The sequence below is a fragment of the Natrix helvetica genome (assembly GCF_964273705.1).
Source record: "Natrix helvetica genome assembly, chromosome: 12".
Classification (NCBI taxonomy): domain Eukaryota; kingdom Metazoa; phylum Chordata; class Lepidosauria; order Squamata; family Natricidae; genus Natrix; species Natrix helvetica.
In genome coordinates, this window is record NC_138556.1 from 18,079,960 (window position 1) to 18,098,934 (window position 18,975).

At 45.0% G+C, this 18,975-nt stretch overlaps 1 protein-coding gene across 3 annotated transcripts; it reads right to left on the bottom strand.

The window, feature by feature from the left end:
- On the bottom strand, positions 1-18,355 carry PML (PML nuclear body scaffold). Of its 3 annotated transcripts, none has more exons than XM_081965055.1 (8): positions 18,149-18,355; positions 15,112-15,589; positions 13,382-13,965; positions 12,935-12,990; positions 6,022-6,120; positions 4,568-4,825; positions 3,015-3,067; positions 1-2,121 (listed from the first exon to the last, which is right to left on the bottom strand). In XM_081965055.1, the coding sequence occupies exons 2-7, from the start codon at positions 15,585-15,587 to the stop codon at positions 3,050-3,052; spliced, it is 1,491 nt and encodes a 496-aa protein (XP_081821181.1). In that variant the 5' UTR covers positions 15,588-15,589; positions 18,149-18,355; the 3' UTR covers positions 1-2,121; positions 3,015-3,049. The 3 variants fall into 3 exon arrangements, with proteins under 3 accessions (XP_081821181.1, XP_081821180.1, XP_081821179.1); XM_081965054.1 differs by having other exon boundaries at positions 4,555-4,825; XM_081965053.1 differs by having other exon boundaries at positions 3,015-3,070; positions 4,555-4,825.
- Between the last annotated feature and the right edge of the window lie 620 nt (positions 18,356-18,975).

Genomic DNA, 18,975 nt, shown 5'->3' on the forward strand with positions numbered 1-18,975 from the left:
TAATCTTAATGTGCTTTATTTGGTTTTGACTTAGCATAGTGGGGGGGATTTAGCCATGATGGTTTGTAAAACCCATTGATTTAACTTATTTATATCCCTTTGTTATTTTTACAAAAAATTCAAGGCAAGTGCACACACACACACACACACACAACTGGCTCAGACCTTAATGCACTGTGTGAAGGCAGCCGATCTTGTCAATTCACCAATCCATGATTAAGCCAATGCTAGTTTACCCTGGCAGGCAAATCACGTCCTAATTCCAATCAGAGGAACCTTGGGATTGCTTTAAAACACTGCACACTCAAAAAATGATTCATTAAAATAGTTGCATCTTTCTTCGGGCTTATTACGGAGAGTAAATCACTCTATTGTGGTTCTTTGAATGAGCAGAGAGGTGACATTCTCTTCTATGTCATTTTCGCAGTGGGCACACGCAATTTTTTACAATTTATTTTATTTTACTTATTGGTTTAACTTTGGTCGCTACCCTTCTTGCTATCAACATAACTCTAAGAATCAAGGTCCTTCAGTTTCTTTGGGGGTAATCCAGAGTATTTATGGCGGTGAAGGTTGGACCGTAAGGAAGGCTGAGCACCAAAGAATGGAGGCCTTTGAACTCTGGTGCTGGAAAAGACTCCTGCATTGAGTCCCTTGGACTGCAAAGCCATCCAACCGGTCAGTCCTAGAGGAGATCAACCCTGGCTGCTCTTTAGAAGGCCGGATCCTGAAGAGGAAACTCAAATGCTTTGGCTTCTTAATGAGAAGGAAGGACTCCCTGGAGAAGAGCCTCATGCTGGGAACGATGGAGGGCAAAAGAAGAAGCGGACGGCAGAGAATGAGGTGGCTGGATGGAGTCTCCGAAGCAGTTGGCGTCAATGGAGTCCGGGGGATGGTAGAGGACAGGAAGGCCTGGAGGAACGTTGTCCATGGGGTCGCAATGGGTCGGACACGACTTTGCAACCAACAACAACAACAATCTAGAGTGTTTGGGAAACTGGCTCCTTTAACAGCACAATGCCAAGGAGACAGAAAGGATTCAGGAATAATCAGTGAGAAACTGACCAGACACGGAAAATGAGAGGTTCAATCTAATCTGAATTGATGATCTCCATCAGAGTTCATTGGATCTTTTTTAAAAGCCATCATAATTTGTACTTCTATTTTAGCCAGCAGGGATAAGGTTTGTGTTCTGTTTTCTAAACCAGATGAGGGAATAATATATAAGAAACCCAAAGAAGCATCTTTTGTCCTTTAAAAAAATATATAACATACAAACTTTCGATAATAATCAGAAAACCAGGCAAGGCATTACTTTGAATTCCTCTAGTTACTGAGCTATAAGGTAAAGGTAAAGATTCGCACATATGGGCTAGTTGTTCCTGACTCTAGGGGGCGGTGCTCATCTCTGTTTCAAAGCCAAAGAGCCAGCACTGTCCGAAGACGTCTCCAGGGTCATGTGGCCGGCATGACTCAACGCCGAAGGCGCACAGAACACTGTTACCTTCCCCCCCAAAGGAGGTCCCTGTTTTTCTACTTGCATTTTTATGTGCTTTCCAACTGCTAGGTTGGCAGAAGCTGGGACAAGTAACAGGGGCTCACTCCGTTATGCGACGCTAGGGATTCCAACCGCTGAACTGCCAACCTTTCTGATCGACAAGCTCAGTGTCTTAGCTACTGAACCACCATGTCCCTACTGAGCTATAAATCAGGCAAAATAAAAAATAAAAACCCTACCCCAAGGCTATTTGGAAGGAACTCCTACCATAAAAATCAGGTACCACACCCCAGGAGCAGAACAGAGAGATAAAGTATCTGCGATCAGAAGCCCCGCCTGAGTCTGCCACCCATGGCCTGTGGATACGGAAAAGATTAGCAGTTCATGATTCAGGGCTTGTAATTATAAGCTGGGTAAATCTATGGAGAACGAAGGAAAAAAAGAGACTTTTCCATGACGCAAAAGGCCCTGGAGGGAAACAACCGTGCTCAGAGGCAGCTGTTCACTCTTCAGGGATGTGATTAGAAGAAGCATAGGAGAAAAGGGCCAATGGTACATCCATCCAGTGGCTGCTAACTCAGGCCCAGCTTACTGGAAACCAGTCTGGAAAAAGCAGGTGGTCACTGGGGGAGAAAAAACACAGAAATCTCAACCTATTTTTCTGGCTCACGACGACAGAGTACCCAGGCTTTCCCAGTATTGTAACTACACCTCTCAAAATTCTAGGTGACTATAACTCCCAGAATCCCAGGTCTGTTGTGACTACAGCTCCCAGAATCCCAGGTCTGGTTCCCAGACAACTGACAATTCAGGTAGATTGCATTTGAAACATGGAGGCTCTATTTGCCCAAGGCTAGCTGTTAAAGGCTCCCTGATTTAAGAATACAATCCTCAATGTCTTTGACCAAAAGTTCCCTTAGTTTTAAGTATCTGCTTCTCAAAGGAACCAACGGATTCAATGAAATACGTGAAGGTCTTCTGAATTATTGCAGTAGGGGGCAGAAACAGAGACCTCCCAGCATTGGGTCAACAGATTATGGGAAATGGGAGTCCATCCTTATCTAAATCTAGTAGTTCTCAACTTGAAGAGGTGTGGACTTCGACTCCCAGAATTCCCTGGTCTGCATGGAATTCTGGAAGTTGAAGTCCACACCTCTTCACCTGTGAAGACACTGTATGGAGGTGAACACTGGCTCTCTTTCTCCAGAAGTGTCCCTGGCTAAGGAAACATGAACCACGAGGGAAGTGTCAGAGAAGACAGTTTCATCAGAAGTGAAAAATATGGTATAGGGCAGGGGTCTCCAACCTTGGCAACTTGAAGACTTGCGGACTTCAACTCTGGGAGTTGAAGTCCGCAAGTCTTCAAGTTGCCAAGGTTGGAGACCCCTGGTACATGGGTCTTCTGCACGGGCAGGGGGATGGACTAGAAGACGCCCAAGGCCCCTTCCAACGATGATGATGAAGCACTATCTGCCTCACAGGTCCTGAACGATAAGAACCTTCTCTTCACACTCACCAGAGTGTCATCTTCGGTGTCTTCAGAGCTGCTGATCACAATGCTGGCCACCTCTGCAGAAAAACACAAGTGTGGATGCCACATGAGACGTCCTTCTTTAGCATCTTGGGAGGCAGGGAGACTTGGGAGCTGGGTCAGAATAGGCTGCAAGTTGAGAGATTACCTAGATCCGTGATAGCGAACCTATGGCCCTCGTACCACAGGTGACACGCAGAGCGATATCTGCCGGCATTTATTTTAAAAACCTTCTTCATTTTGTTAAGTTGTCTAGAACAATAATAAAGCGGTCTTTAAAAAATAAGCCTAATCATTTGAACATTCTATAGACATTTATAGCTCTTGACTTACCTCCTTGCAGCAAACAGCCTGGTTAGCACAAGGGGAAAAAAATCTGCTTCTGCCTCCCAGCAATTTGCCTCCTTGCAGCAAACAGCAAGTATCACTTTCAGTTTAAGCGCCTCCCGATCATCAGCTGTTTCCGGCTGCAGGGATTGCTTTAGCCCCGTGATGGTGAACCTTTGGCATGCGTGCCACAGGTGGCACGCGGAGCCATTTGTCTGGGCACATGAGGCATTGCCCTGTCAGCTGGCCAGTGTGCATGCGCGCGCTGGGCAGCTGACTTCGGCCTTCTTTTGAGGCCGTTTTTCGGCCTCCGACGGCTTTTTTGAAGCTTCCAGAGCGCAAAAAAATGGCCCTATGGACAAACCGGAAGTTCGGGGCAAACTTCCGGTTTGGCCAGAGAACCGTTTTTCGCCCTCCGGAGCCTTCAGGGAAGCCTCTTGAAGACCCCTGAAGGCTCCGGAGGGCAAAAAATGGACTTACAGGGAGCCGGTGACTTCCAGGTTGCCCGTAAGTCTGTTTTTCACCTTCCGGAGGCTTCAGGGAGGCTCCTAAGGCCTCTGGAGGACATCCAGGGGGAGGGCTGTTTTCGCCCTCCCCAGACTCCTAGAAACCCTCTGAAAAAACCATGGCAAAAGCAGGGGGGTCACACGCAGAGCATTATGGGTGTGGCACACCAGCACATGACCTCCCTGTGCTCCACCCGCGTTTGGCATGGGAGCCAAATAAGGTTCGCCATGACTGCTGTAACTTATTGCAGCCTCCGCAAGCCCCATTTTCCACGTTTGCTGTAAGGGGGTAAACTGCTAGGGGCCAGTGGGTAGGTGGGGCTACGTTCAGTGTATGGGGGGGGGAGGTGCGCCTTATACTCTGAAAAGTATGGTATGTGTAAAAAAAAAACCTTGATTAAAAAAACAAAAAGGTTTGCCATCATCGCCCTATATAATAAAATGTTAGTCCTCGTGGTTTTGCATTCCTGTCTGGGCTACCTCCCAAGGGACACCCATTTGTCTGTCTTCAGTTGTGTCAGCTGCCAAAGCAACGGAGCCAAGAAGCCCCCATAAGAAGGTCTTCTACAGAAAGCCCCCCCCCCCTTCCACTTTGAACGGTGTCCTTTCATTCTCTCCCCTGGAGAAAGTCTTCTCGTCGTGCAACCTGTGTTTGTTTACAAAAAAAAAAAGCCACCTGCTTCTCCTCCTACCTGATTCACAAACCTCAGGAGGGGAATCTTCTCCGAGCACCAACAATTTGGCAGCTCCTCTATGCTGATGTTCTGGGGTCGATTCGCGGAACGAAGGCTGCCGAGACTCGGGGACGTTCTCCTGCTCTTGCTGGTTGGAGACCTCGGAACCGTCGCACTCAAGTTCTTCCAACTTCATCATCTTGGGAGAAGCCTGGACGGACTTCTCCACCTGGACAGACTTCTCCACCTGGACATTCGGTCGCTTGTAGGGTGAGCTAATTGACGTAGTCTACAATCCAGAATCGGAGAGTTTGCTAAGAGTTTGATCGAGCCAGTTCTAAGTTTTTGTCAGCAAGAGAAATGTGTTCTGACTTAGGCTTCCCCCAAAAAGCACAAAGCAGATTCCTGGTCCCGACAAAACCCCTTTTATTCAACGAATATGAATTCCTCTCATTCACATTCAACACAGGACTGGCAAACAGTCTTTCAAAGGTGAATTTAAGACCACAGACTTTATCTAGCTTGGAAAGCTGCCACGTAAATATTTTCCAAACACAGTGCTGTGCAAGGAAAGGCTGGGCACAGAGTGTCTGAGATTGGGGCAATTGAAAATATCGTTTACGTAGTAAGAAAAAAATAATTATAAAGATGAAAAATAATGGAAGAGAATAATTTGGCTGAAAGTGAAAACAAGACTATGAGGCAAAATGGACTATGTAAATGAGAGGATGAAAAAGAAAAGACAACTCTTTGTCCCTATAATAAGTATAATTTGTATTTTTTTAAAAACCTTGAATTGAAAAAAAAAGAGAGGGCTATAAAGCACTGTGAACTATTGATAGGAAGTGTTAGTATCTAAGTGCTTTTGCTAAGTGGGAAGGAAGGAAGGAAGGAAGGAAGGAAGGAAGGAAGGAAGGAAGGAAGGAAGGAAGGAAGGAAAGGCCCTGGTGGCACAGTGGTTAGAATACAGTATTGCAGGCAAACTCTGCTGACTCAGTTCGATCCTGATCGGCTCAAGGTTGACTCAGCCTTCCATCCTGGGTAAAACGAGGCCCCAGATTGTTGGGGGGCAAGAGGCTGACTCCGTAACCTCTTAGAGAGGGCTGTAAAGCACTGGGAAGTGGTCTATAAATCTCAAGTTCTATTGCTATACTATGGATGGGAAAGAAATAAAACTGAATAAATTAACATTATTGCAGTCAAACTACTGAGTGTTTTTTTTTGGGGGGGGGGAGGGAAAGGAGCAAGAAACTTTTTAGGGTCAAATACACGTTAGCTTAGCTTAGAAGAAAAACCAACAAGAAGTAATTTCAGGATAGAACTGTTTCTATGCCTGCTTCAAGGAAAATTCGGTGATTTTTACTGACTTTTTCCTCCGCTGTGATAACATTGGAATCCCCCTCCCCCCAAAAAACTGAAATTGACCAGCAGAGAAATCTGAACAGGTAAAATAACAAAAAGTTATTGCAGAAAACCAAAACTTACAAAGCCCTGTGATGTTTTGGCAACGCTGACGGTGTACGTGGGCCTCTCTTGTTTCATCCCTGGAGATTTGGCTTGAGGTTTCTCATTGTGCAGACTTTCCTGTAGCCAACGGTAACAAAAACAGGGATTAAAACAAGCCTTAACACGGACAGAGATGGAGAGAAGGAACCTGGTCTGCGTGATATTCCTGATAAAAGATATTTGAGAAATGCTATACGGGAAATCCTCGACTTACAACCTGAGCCTAGAATTACTGTCGTTATTTGTGCCAGTCACTAAGGGGGGGTTAAGCATGGGACCAACCTGATTTCATGACTTTTTTTTTCAACAATTAGCAGGGGGTTGAGACTAGATGACCTGCAAGGTCCCTTCCAGCTCTGCTCTGCTATTTGCTCTTATTCTGTTCTATTCTAATTTTCTTTTCTCTTATTCTCTTCCCTTCTATTCTCTATTCCATTCCATTCTATTTTCTGTTCTGTTTCCAGCAAAAAGATCATTGTAAATCTTAAAAGGTCCCAAGATTGAGAAACACTGATCCAAAAGATAGGTCTTTGGGATTGGCCTTCAAAAAGGCGACATGTTCACACTCATTCCTGGACCTGCAGCTCCGAATGGATGCCAACAGATCGTACATTCTTACTGTCCAACTTTCAGAACTGTTTCACCTTCGTTAAAAACCATTTTTGATCGACTGCAATGTCAGGGGAAAAAACACCCTGTTAGAGACCGATGGACCGTGGCTGATTCCCTTCCGCATATCTTTTGAGATATTGAGAAAAATAAGTCTTTAAAAGTATTCTAATTAATAAACAAACTTTAATAATAAAATAAAACAGAAAATAACTAATTGGTTACATTTTGATAATGAAAGCTTCGTCAGCCAAAAGTTGGCTGCCGAACAAAGAAGAGAGGAATTTTGGAATGTGTAACGCGTGCGCAATAAATCACTTTCAGATAAGAACCCTTTTTTGTTTTATGACCTGCGCAATAAAGCTTTCTTAGTTTAACTCTTGAGTGTCAGTTTAGGCAGTTCAGGCCTAGCAAACTTTTTAACATCGTGACACCCCTTCTTTTGCTAGTCTGGGCTGACGTCATCAAATCATCAATTAAGGCACATCTTCTTTCGCAGATATTCGTGTTGATTTGCGGCAAGTGGTTTGTTAAGCATGTCTGCGATCTGATCATGTGTAGAAACATATTGCAATTTAACAAAACCTTGCTTAACTAATTGCTTTGTGTTTTGATAACGAATGTCAATGTGTCTGGACCTAGAACCTGTAAAATGTGACTCAGAAATATAAACAACAGATACATTATCTTCCATCACGGTGATTGGTCGAATCGGACGTGTCCAGATATCTGTGATCAAAGCATCAAACCACGTTAGAGAATTACAAGCATCTGAAACACAAGCATATTCAGCTTCAGTAGATGAACATGAAACAAAACTCTGTTTTCTCACTTGCCAGTAAACAGGACAACCATTTAGGAACATCATGTAACCAGAAGTGCTTTTGCGTGACTTCTTGTCGCTCGCCCAGTCGGCGTCGGCAAAACAAATCAACTTTGGTTGATCAGTGTGTGTTGGTTCTAGCAATAACTTCATGTGCTTAGTGTGTTTTAGGTATTTCAACAACTTCTTAATGCATGACCAATGAAATTGTGTTGCCTTACCTACGTGTCGTGATAAAAGATTAACACTAAGTGCGATGTCAGGTCTGGTCCAACTACTAATGTATAATAGTGAACCAATGACTGAACGATAAAGTGTTTGATCCTCGAACTCAGGACTTAGTTCATGTGTTAAGTTGTGAAAATCTGTTTGCATGGGTGTCTTTGTTGTGCTAGCATCTTTCATGTTGCAATGATGTAGAATGTGGTCAATTTTCTCCTCTTGTGAAAGACTAAACCCCTTCTGTGTCTTTTCAATTTGAACACCTAAATAAGTGCTAATGTGTCCTAAAGATTTTAGTGTGAAGTATCTCTGCAAACTTTTGGCAAAAATCTCACTCATTTTCTTATTTGGACCAATATAAACAATATCATCAACATAAACAAGAATTATCTCATATGCATTGTTAGATCTTTTTGTGAACACGCATTCATCAGTTTCGGACTTAATAAAGCCCATTGAATTTAGTTTGTCAGTAAGACATAAATACCACATTAAACCTGACTGTTTCAGACCATAAAGACTTTTGTTCAGAAACCAGGTATCCCCTTCTTGCTTTCGGAATCCTGGAGGGCTTCTCACGTAGATCTCTTCATCTAGGTCTGCATGTAGATAAGCTGTGTCCACATCAAATTGGAAAACTTCTAAACCAAGAATAGTTGCAGTGGTTAAAGCAATTTTTACACTTTCAGTTCTGACTGTTGGTGAGTAAGTGTTTGTGTAGTCCTCAGGATAACGTTGAGCGAAACCCTGAGCTACCAGTCTGGCTTTGTATAAGGACTCACCATTCGGTTTCTTCTTGATTCTGTAGACCCATCGGGTGCCAATGACTTTCTTGTTTGCTGGAGGTTTTGCAGGTGTGAATACATTAAGTTTCTTTAAACTGTCCATTTCATCCTGCATTGCATCATACCACTTGTCTTGTTCTGAATCAGGAAGCTGTTTGATTTGTGTGAATGTCTCTGGAGGAAGAGTAACGTTGCAAATCAAAGGTACTGGTGATTTTGTCAGTTGCCATGAATAACGTTGTGGAGGGATTCCTTTTGTGGCCCTCTTGGAGCGTCTAGGAACAACAGACCAGTCTTCTTCTTCTTCTTCATCATCATCCTCGTCCTCACGTTCGTCGCTAGCATCAGCATCCGCGGCTTGAGAAGACGGAACATCAGGTTGTGAAGAACTGGTAGAAGGAACATCTGCCTGCGAATTATCATCAGGCTGCGTGGCATCTGGAACACCATCTCTAGGAAAATAAACTTCAGGATCATTGGAATGAATCCTGGACCAGTCAATGTCTTCCTCAAAATTAGCAGATTGTGAAATGACAATCACATGTTTAGTATCAATGAATTTGTACCATTTTGAATTATCATCAATACCCATAAATCTCAGTCTCTTTGCTACTGCACCTCCCTTTCTTCTTTGACTTAAGGGAGTGTTCACCATAGCATATGAACCAAAAATATGGAGGTTCTTGAGATTAGGCTTGTAGCCATATAGCATGTAGAAAGGAGTTTGATTGATTACACTGCTCCAAGTACGGTTGACAATGTAATTTGCATATTTGATTGCTTCACCCCAGTATGCGATACTGAGATTGGCATCTTCTAGAAGACAACGCATCATGGTTTGTAGAACCCCTTGTCTTCTTTCTACGACTCCGTTATGAGCCGGTGTATATGGAGCAGATGTCTGATGAAGAATTCCATTCTTACGCATCCAGTCCTGGAAACGCTGAGACATGAATTCTGCACCACGGTCACTCTGGATTCTGGCGATGCGAACTTGGTATTGTGTAGAAACAAACGCTGCAAAGTCTTTAAAGATCTGAAAGGTCTCAGATTTCTCTCTCATAGGATATACAAATCCATATCTAGAATGATTATCTACAATTGTTAAAAAATACTTTCTGCCACCAAGTGTTGGTGGGAAAGGACCCACTATGTCAGTGTGTACCAAATCAAAAATGCGTGTTGACCGGCGTGTAGCGTGTTTTGGAACTGGAGCCGCCTTGGATTTAGCCTTTTTGCAAACGGCACAATCCAAAAACACCTTACACCCCTTTAGATCCAAACCTTTTGCGAACTCCGGCATCTTTCTAAGAACACGGAAACTGGCATGTCCCAATCGTCTGTGCCACTTGTGAATACACCTGGAATGCAAAGGTTTACCAGTTAGTGAATTCTCAACATTAACAGTTTCATGAGGACCCTCAGGCTTGCCTTGAACAATCTGTTTCTGTTTTCTTTGTTTGTTGGCTTTAGGAGCCTTTGGCACAGTAACGCTTTCTCTCTCTGGGACAACTCTCTCTGGGTTTGCGTTGTGCCTTTTTGGAGTTTGCATACTTGCCTGTGCTTGCCCTTTAGGCTTTGGCTTTAAGTAATAAACACCACCAATCAGCATAGTTTCAGCAACAATATCACCATCTTTAACTAAGTAACTTGCTTTTTCGAGGTGGTGAACCTGGAACTTTAACTCTCTAGACAAGTGACTTTGACTAAGCAAATTACTGGTTGCTGAAGGTATGTAATAAACATCAGGGATGTGTGTATCGAGCTCTTCAATGTAAACAGTTCCTTTTCCCATAACCTTGCAAGTGTGGTTGGTGAAGGAATACAGTTCTCGATACTCGGGCTCTGGTTCGCCCATCTCTGTGAAAAGTTCCCTTCTGTGGGTAACGTGCACAGCTGCTCCACTATCTAAAGTCCACAAAAGACGTCTGTCGAACTTTGGATCAGGTTGTGGAACGTTGGTTATGGCCAGTGTTGCAAGCGGAGCTTGTGGATCACGCCTTGGACCACGACGACCTTGTCTTCCGCCTCTACCTCTGCCTCTGGAATCTGTTCCTCTGGGCTGGTACGTGGCGGGAGCTGGAACTCGTTGGGGACAATCCCGGGTGTCATGTCCCACACGGTTGCAGGTGTAGCATTTTGGCATCCTTGGAGCGTAGCCTCTTCCTCGGAAGGGACGTCTGGCTGGAGCCTTTGGTGCTGGAGGCCGTTGCAGATGTGGGGTAGCTAACCTGATAGCTTCGTCTTCCACTAAAAGTCTGCAAACGTGGTTAACTGTGCGTTGAGCAATAGGCACGTAGTTAATCTTTGCAACAGCATCTTTCCATTCATAATTCAATGAGTTAATGATGATGCTAATCATTTGGATATCATCGATTACATGGCCATTTTGTCTCAATTCACTTCTCATTCTTTTCAGTTTGGTCAAATGTCCACCAATTCGTTCACCAGGTTTCAACTTCGAACCATGGAACTCAGACATGAGCAAACATGAGGATTCAATTGAAACGGGCCTGTAGCAATCTTCCAAAATAGCCCATATTTCTTGGGCAGTTGCATCAGGTGGAAAGATACCTTGGATTTCAATTTCCATTGACATGAGTAAAGTCGTGATAGCTCTGTTTTCGAGGTTTCTTATTGCAGGTGTCCAGGGTTGACGGGGAGGATCAAAAACCATGGAATATGTGCCTTCTCTTCGAAGCAAGAGCGCAATTTCACTGACCCAGGCTTTATAATTCTCTCCTGACTCCTTTAATTTGGACTCACCAGTCAAGGGGGTGACTGTGAATACCTGCTGAGGAATAATTTGTTGCTCTGGTTGCAAATCTGGTTGTTGAACCAGGGGATGCTGGGGTTGCATCATTGGCCTTTGCGTGGCAACATCAAATTGGCTTCCTCGAATTTGCCTCTGGCTTTGCCTTATTCCATCTAGGGAGAATTCCACACCGCCAGGAGGTGTTGAAGACTTAACCTCTGGAGACAAAGTTTTGGCTTCTAAAGGACTCATAGACATATCTCTGAAAATCTGGTCCAATTGCTTAATCTTTTGCTGTAATAATTTTTCTCCGCCAGCAGATGGCAGTGCAGCTTCACTTTTTGGCTGCCTCTCCTTTTTATACGTATGCGGAAGCTCGGTTGACTCAAAGGGACCACGTGACCTCGGTGACGTGTACATGTCTCTTTGTTCTAATTGACCAATGAACTCTGTGGGGTGTGTCTTAGGCTGTTGTTTTGAAGAAGACAAGATGGCGTCCTCAGACATTTTGGGAGTGGGGGAGCTTCTTCTACTTCGCCTTATCTCCTCAAAACACACTCTCGCCTCCTTAACATATCTTTCTAAACGTTCTATTTGATATAGATAGCTTTGCATTTCTTGCTCACCATCTGGGGGAATTTCATAAAATCTGCTTTCTGCGTGGGAGGAATTTTCCTCTGCCGGCAGTTGCCGTTTAGACTTTTGCCGTTCATTAATTGTATCTTGATAATCTGCGAGGGTCTGGGAATGGAGTGGCTCTGGCAGAGTGGGAAGTTTTGGCTTGGCCCCCAAAAATTCATAATCTCCTGGAGATATTTTAGAAGGAGGAACCACTGACCTCGTTTCGTGGATGTCGCGTCCTGTAGCTCTTTCTCCCATATTTGGCTCGGCACCTGAAGGAATTTGTTGTTCCTGAAGCACGTTTTGATCTTGCTTCTCTGTGTCCGAGGGAGCCTCCTTGTCAGAGGAAGCTGATCCATCTGTGCTCGCCCCATCTTTCTTTTTCTTTTTTTTCTTTTTCTCCGACATTGCTAATTAGGCTTAGTCGGTTATCTTTAGATAGCATGAAGGGAAAATACAGCCATAAATTGTAACCATCTCAGCTGGTATCATCAAAAGCCAAAACTCTGCTACCAAGTTGTCAGCCAAACCTCTGCTACCAAGTTGTCAGGGGAAAAAACACCCTGTTAGAGACCGATGGACCGTGGCTGATTCCCTTCCGCATATCTTTTGAGATATTGAGAAAAATAAGTCTTTAAAAGTATTCTAATTAATAAACAAACTTTAATAATAAAATAAAACAGAAAATAACTAATTGGTTACATTTTGATAATGAAAGCTTCGTCAGCCAAAAGTTGGCTGCCGAACAAAGAAGAGAGGAATTTTGGAATGTGTAACGCGTGCGCAATAAATCACTTTCAGATAAGAACCCTTTTTTGTTTTATGACCTGCGCAATAAAGCTTTCTTAGTTTAACTCTTGAGTGTCAGTTTAGGCAGTTCAGGCCTAGCAAACTTTTTAACATCGTGACATGCAAGTCCATCAGTGATTTACCTGATCAACCTTCTTCCCATTCCCAGAAGGGACCTTAGTGGACAAGGGAAGAAATAGCACCCTGTGATCCATGACCCAGCACCAAATGGACCTCACCATCTTTGATTCAAGAGTCCACTTCCACATCCATCCAAATCAAGCTTACCAAATTGACCATGGAACTGGAAGATCCAGGCGTGGAAACTGTACACCCAAAAGCATCTGCAAGCAGAAAGAGAATTAAGAGTAGATTGAGGTGAGCAAAGCTTGGGTTGAAGCCATCTGCCTAAGGTTCCACCTCCATTCTTCATCTAAAAGAGAGAGCAGGTGTTCAGCACCAATTCCTAAACAACTTTAGACAATCTGTAGAATCCAAAGCTTCTCCGGTCATCATCTTGTGGACTTCAATTCTGGGAATGGAAGTCCACAGATCTTAAAAGTTGCCAAGGTTGGACACCCCTGCTTTAAAGATTTGGGCCCAGTTGGGTTCCGCATCAAAAATGGCATCAATACGGATATGGACCTTCATGTTCTTCCACCTCTTGCTTAAGACACCATTGCCCCATCTGAGAAGGAAGAACCACAAAAACCTCCATTTTTGAAAGCTTCTCACCTTCTCCTTTGACTCTCTTAAGCAGAGTTTGGAGGTCCCTTTGGATCTCATCGAAGTTCTCCACTTGGCTCCGAAAGCTGGAAACAGGCAGCTTCTCTTTCTTGAGTCTCTCCAGGGAATCCTTGATGAAGGGATGCATGTCCATCACTTCTTGGTCAGAGGCAAAGAGGCCCATCTTCTCCACCAGCTGCTCCCCTGCCTCTACTCGCTTGAGGATCTGTTCCGTGGACTCCAGATTCTTCTTGGCTTCTTCTTGCTCCTGGCACAGTTGGTGGTCCACTTTGTCCAAAAGCTCCTCCCCCTTCTGCTGGATCCACTGGATCATGTCCCCAACCTTCTTCTGGATAAGCTCACGGGTCTCGTTCCGCACCATATCCAGCTTCTTCAGTCGCTCGTGGACATTGTTGTGGGTACTCTCGTAACTCCTCTTCTTCTCCCCGAGCTCCTCCTTCAGCCTGCTCAGTTCCTCCTTCCGGTTCTCAATTTCTACGCGGATGTCACTGTAAAGCTTGCCGTTGTAATGTTCTCCGTCGAGCAGGGCACAAGAGCAACAGAGTGGTTTGCGGCAGCCACGACAATAGATGCTGTCAAGCACAAGCAGACCAGTTGTTAAAAGAAGATATCTGACTTTTCCTGGGTTAAAAGGGTTGCATTGCCTATTTGTTGTGAACTTATAACAGTGTAGAAGTTGACCAGGTTGAGCCCAAGGGAGGGAGGGGTGAAACACGTCAGTAGTCTCATTGCACCCACAAGAGATCCAAGTCCAGCCCACCTTGAATTCCACTGACTTCTTATCTCCCGCTAATTTCCCCTTGACTGTTAGTAGTTCAAATTCTCCTAGAGAGCTTAAGCTTGTGATAAACCTTGATATTCATTTGAACAGCCTGGACACCTGATTTCCTATGTTGGACTGATGGACCTCCCCAAAACTACCGTATTTTTCAGAGTATAAGACGCACCTTTTTCTCCCCTAAAAGAGGGTGAAAATTTCTCCCCTAAAAGAGGGTGAAAATTTGGCAATACATTGAATGTAGCCCCACCCACCCACCGGCCCCAACCCTTTGGCCTCTGCCTCCCAACAATTTACCTCTTTGCATCAAACGGGGGCTTGCGGAGGCTTCAATAAGCTATAGCAATCCCTGCAGCCTGTAACAGCTGATGATTGGGAGAAACTAAAAGTGAAACTTGCTGTTTGCTCCACATGGCAAATTGCTGGGAGGCAGATTTTTTTTTTCTTGTGCTAATCAGGCTGTTTGCTGCAAGGAGGTAAGTCAACTACAAATGCCTACAGAATGTTCAAATTATTAGACTTATTTTTAAAGACTGCTTTATTATTATTCTAGACAACTTAACAAAATGAAGAAGCTTTTTAAAATAAATGCTTGATTTGAAGAGGTCCCGTGCTATTGTTTTAAAAGGTGCTATTCTTTTAAATAGCAGAGAATAACTATACTTCCAGAAAGCACATCAATTTTAGCAGCATCTGTACGAGTATAGTCTGAAATACAACACTACAAACAGTGTATGCTGTCTGTACTGTTTGCTGTTTGTTGCAAGGAGGCAAATTGCTGGGAGGCAGATATTTTTCCCTTGTTTTCCTCCCCAAAAGCTAGGTGCGTCTTATACCTCATTGCGTCTTATACTCCGAAAAATACGGTATTTGTTTTCGTGCAGACATTTCATTACCCAGCTAAGTAACATCAGCAGTGCCAGTCCCTACAGACCCTTACCTTATGACTTGATTGTTGTGGGTGGGCTCAGGACAAAAGAGGGTACAAGACTTCTTCGCCCCTTCCAGAAAGCTCTGGGCCGTCTCCTTCCTCAGGTCGTTGAGCCGTTGGGTCTCGTGGCTTTTCTGCTTCAAGTACCACTGGTGGGCTTCGTAACACTTCAGGCACAGGAACTCCTCGCATTCCTTGCACCAAAACTCCGCTTCTTCTTTGCAGAGATTGCAAAGCAGCTTTTGATTGCTGACGATCTTCTGGTAGGTGATCAGCTTGGCCTGGAGGTTGGAGAAAAGCAAGTTATCCTGAAGGGGAAATCTGTCCGAGGCCTGGGCAGAGCTGCCACATACCGGGCACTGCCCGATGGGCTTGTTTTCCTCAAGGCATTCGGGGCAGAGGGTGTGCAGGCAGTCTAGGAGTTTGGGGTTCCTGGCTTCTCTCTTGCATCTGTCGCACAGCAGGAACTGGAAGTCTCCCTCCATCCCTGGAGAAAAAGACAGAAGACAAGTGTCACGCCTGCAAGCCATCTTTTCTTTTTGGACTTCAGGCCTGCCACACTTTCTACTGTGGGAAAATGGGAGAGGGGGGGGATTATATGGTGTTGGGTGCCATGTAGCCATAACAACATTCTTCTTAGAAAGCCAAGGTCATCTTTGTCTCTGCACCTGGCCGGATCTGGATGGGAGGAATCTGTCTTCCTGGCAGGGGAAGATTGGACCATGTGATGGACTTGTGGGTGTGGGGGGGCAAGATCTTGAACTTTTAACTGGGTGGGAAAACCTGGAAGCTTTCAGATTCGGGTTTTCCCAGAGGTGCCAACATGACACATCTCTAATAAATTGGAACTTTGAGGGAACACAAGAGTTTTATTTTGTTGGGGGCATTTTTTGGAACCCTGACAAGATTCAGCTGGGGAATCCTTTACAATTAATCCTCAATTGACAACCGCAAGTGATCCTAACATTTCTTAGAAATTTGCCTAGTTAATCTTGTCCCCTTTTATGACTTGTCTTGCCACAGTTGTTGACAAGGAGTAATGGATGGAAACTGACCAAGGAGTGATTCAACCTGGAAATAAAGAGAAATTTTCTGACAGTGAGAACAATCAACCCATGGAACAGAAGTTGCCTTCGGAAGTTGTGGCAGTTTCATCACTGGATGCTTCAAGAAGAGACTGGACTGGAGGGGAGGAGAGGAGAGGACAAGGAAAGAGGGAAGGAGGGGGAAGCAGAAGGGAGAAAGGAAGGGAGGGAAGGAGAAGGAAAGAGATGAAAAGAGATGGACTGTCGTAAAACTGAAATTGTGATAAAGGAAAATGTATACTAACAAAATTAAAAAGGAAGTAGGGACTGGACTTCTGTCAGAAATGATATAGGCAGGGTCTCCTGCTTGGGCGGCGGCGGGGTGGGGTTAGACTAGATGATCTACAAGGTCCCTTCCATTAACTCTGTTAATCTAATCTAATCTAAAAAGGACCATCTCTATTCTAGCCCAATATTAAGGCAGTATTTCTTCAACCTTGGCAACTGGGGGAGGTGTGGGCTTCAACTCCCAGAATTCCCTTGGCTGTGGAATTCTGGGAGTTGAAGTCCACACCTCTTCCAGATTGTCATGATGGAGAAACACAGAGCTATAGTTTTTTTATTTATTTCCTTTAAATTGGGCGCACACATTCCAGATCAAAGCCACGTTCAAGCCAGGCTGACAAATCAACCTTTGGCACTTTGAGGCCTTCTAAAAGCATTAAGGTAACTTCGGGCATCCCAGGGGAATGCTGGGAGTTTTAATTTAATATATCTGGAAGGCATATTATTAAAGGCAATCATCACCTTTATTGGGAAAGGTGATGATTAATGCTATCCTTTTTATAGAAAGAAGGTGAATCAGGCTGGTCCAGACAGAAAAAATAAAAGATTTTCCCCCCTAATAAAAGTTATTTCCCTATTATCTGCCCACAGATGTTTTTAAAAGGTGCGTGGAACAGGAAGCTATTAAAATCAAAAACAAAAGGAACAGGAAGCTATTAAAATCAAAAAGGCAAAATTTATTTCATGACTGTAACAATTCCGAGTACAGGCAGTCCTTGTTTTACAACAGTCCCTTTAGTGACCGGCTGATATTGTAAACTGCCCAGAGAGTATGGTAAAGCAGGATGAAGTGGTATAAAAGTCTATGTGCTATTGCTATCTTCCTTCCTTCTTCCCTTCCCTGTGATTAAGAATGCAGTATTGCAGGCTAACTCTGCCCACAGTCAGGAGTTCGAGCCTCACCAGGCTCAAGGTTGACTCAGCCTTCCATCCTTCCGAGGTGGGTAAAGGGAGGACCCAGATTATTGAGGTCTATATGCTGACTCTGTAAACCGCTTAGAGAGGGCTGTAAAACAGTATAAAGCAGTATATAAGTCTAAGAACTATTGCTAGTGCCTGCCACAAGCTTTACAGCAGCCCCGTGATCACGTGGTCTAAATTCAGATGTTTCACCACTGGTTCATACTTACGACCATTGCTATGTCCACGGGGTCCCCTTTTGTGACCTCCTGGTGAAACCTGATTCACTTAACAACGGGGTGAGTAACTTATCCACTGCAGTGGTTCTTAACAACCGTGGCAAGAAAGGTGGTAAAATGAGGCCAAACAAAACTCACTTGGACAAACGTCTCGCTTAACAACGGACAGGTTGGGCTCTGTTGTGGTCTTAAGTCTAGGACTACCTGTACAGTGGGGGGAGGAAATCCCCCCCCAAGTATCATCCCAACCTTTTTAGTCCCCCCATAGCCCCTAGTCCCACCACTGGGGGGAATCTAATAAACCCGAGACTCAATACGACCCCCCCCCTTTCTGGGGTCGCCCCAAACCCATCTTGGGTCTCTTCAGCACGTCGGAACGAGGTCGACGCGGGGAAGAAACCCTGGCTCGATGGTCTGGAGCCGCTTCCCAGTTCCAGAAGGCTGGGCAAACTGGTCCCCTCCCCCCAATGCGGAGAACAAGACACCCCCCCCTTCCGTCCCTCTCTCCCTCCGAGACCCCCGGAGGAGAAAACGCACCCAATGCGCCCCTGGATACCGGCGGCAGGAGGGAACAAGGCGGGCTCGGTTGGGTAGAGGGCTGGCTGGCTGGCTGGCGGCGTCCCCTCCTTGGAAGCGCGGAGAGGCTGCAGCTGCAGCCGCTGGACAGAGGAGGGTGGGAAATCTCGCTGCCCCGGTTCCTCTCCGAACTGAAACTTTCGTTTTCTCCCTACCAGCAGGAGAGGCGCTACGCGGAAGGCAGCAGGAAGGGGCGGCCTTGGCTTGCAAGGGGGAGGAGAGTCAGCTGCTATATCCAGGGCGGGGGGGGGGGAAGAGAGATGGAGAAAGGGGCAGAGAGAGGAGAGGGGGGGGGAGAGAGAAAGGGGCATAGAGAGAAATAAGAAAGAGAGAGGGAGGGAAAGAGGGAGGGAGGGAGAGAGGAGGCAGAGAGAAATAAGAGAGGGAAAGGGAGGGAGAAAGAAAGAAAGAGAGAGAAAAGGGCAGAGAAATAAGAGAGAAATGAGAGAGAGAGAGAGAGATGAGAGGGGGGACAGAGAGAAAAATAAGAGAAATAAGAGAGAGAGAGAGAGAGAGAGAGAAGGGCAGAGAGAGAAATAAGAGAAAGAGAAAGGGCCAGAGAGAAATAGGAGAGAGAAATAAGAGAGAGAGAGAGAATGGGGCAGAGATAAAAATAAGAGAGAAATAAGAGAGAGAGAGAAAGGCAGAGAGAAAGATGAGAGAGAGAGAAAGAGAGAGGCGGCAGAGAGAGAGATAAGAGGGAGAGGAAGAGAGAGAAAGAGGGGAGAGAGATCTGGCTGCACAGAGATCTACTTTATCTGAATCCTCCCCACCCCCAATCACAGAAC

What these genes read in the sequence shown, in the direction of transcription:
- PML (XM_081965053.1), bottom strand. Translation starts at nt 15,587, where the DNA reads ATGGAGGGAGACTTCCAGTTCCTGCTGTGCGACAGATGCAAGAGAGAA. An exon ending in TAAGAGAGTCAAAGGAGAAG is followed by an intron (nt 12,991 to 13,381) that starts GTGAGAAGCTTT and finishes TTCTGCTTGCAG; the next exon opens with ATGCTTTTGGGTGTACAGTT. An exon ending in TCCTGAGGTTTGTGAATCAG is followed by an intron (nt 3,071 to 4,554) that starts GTAGGAGGAGAA and finishes TGTGTTTTTCTG; the next exon opens with CAGAGGTGGCCAGCATTGTG.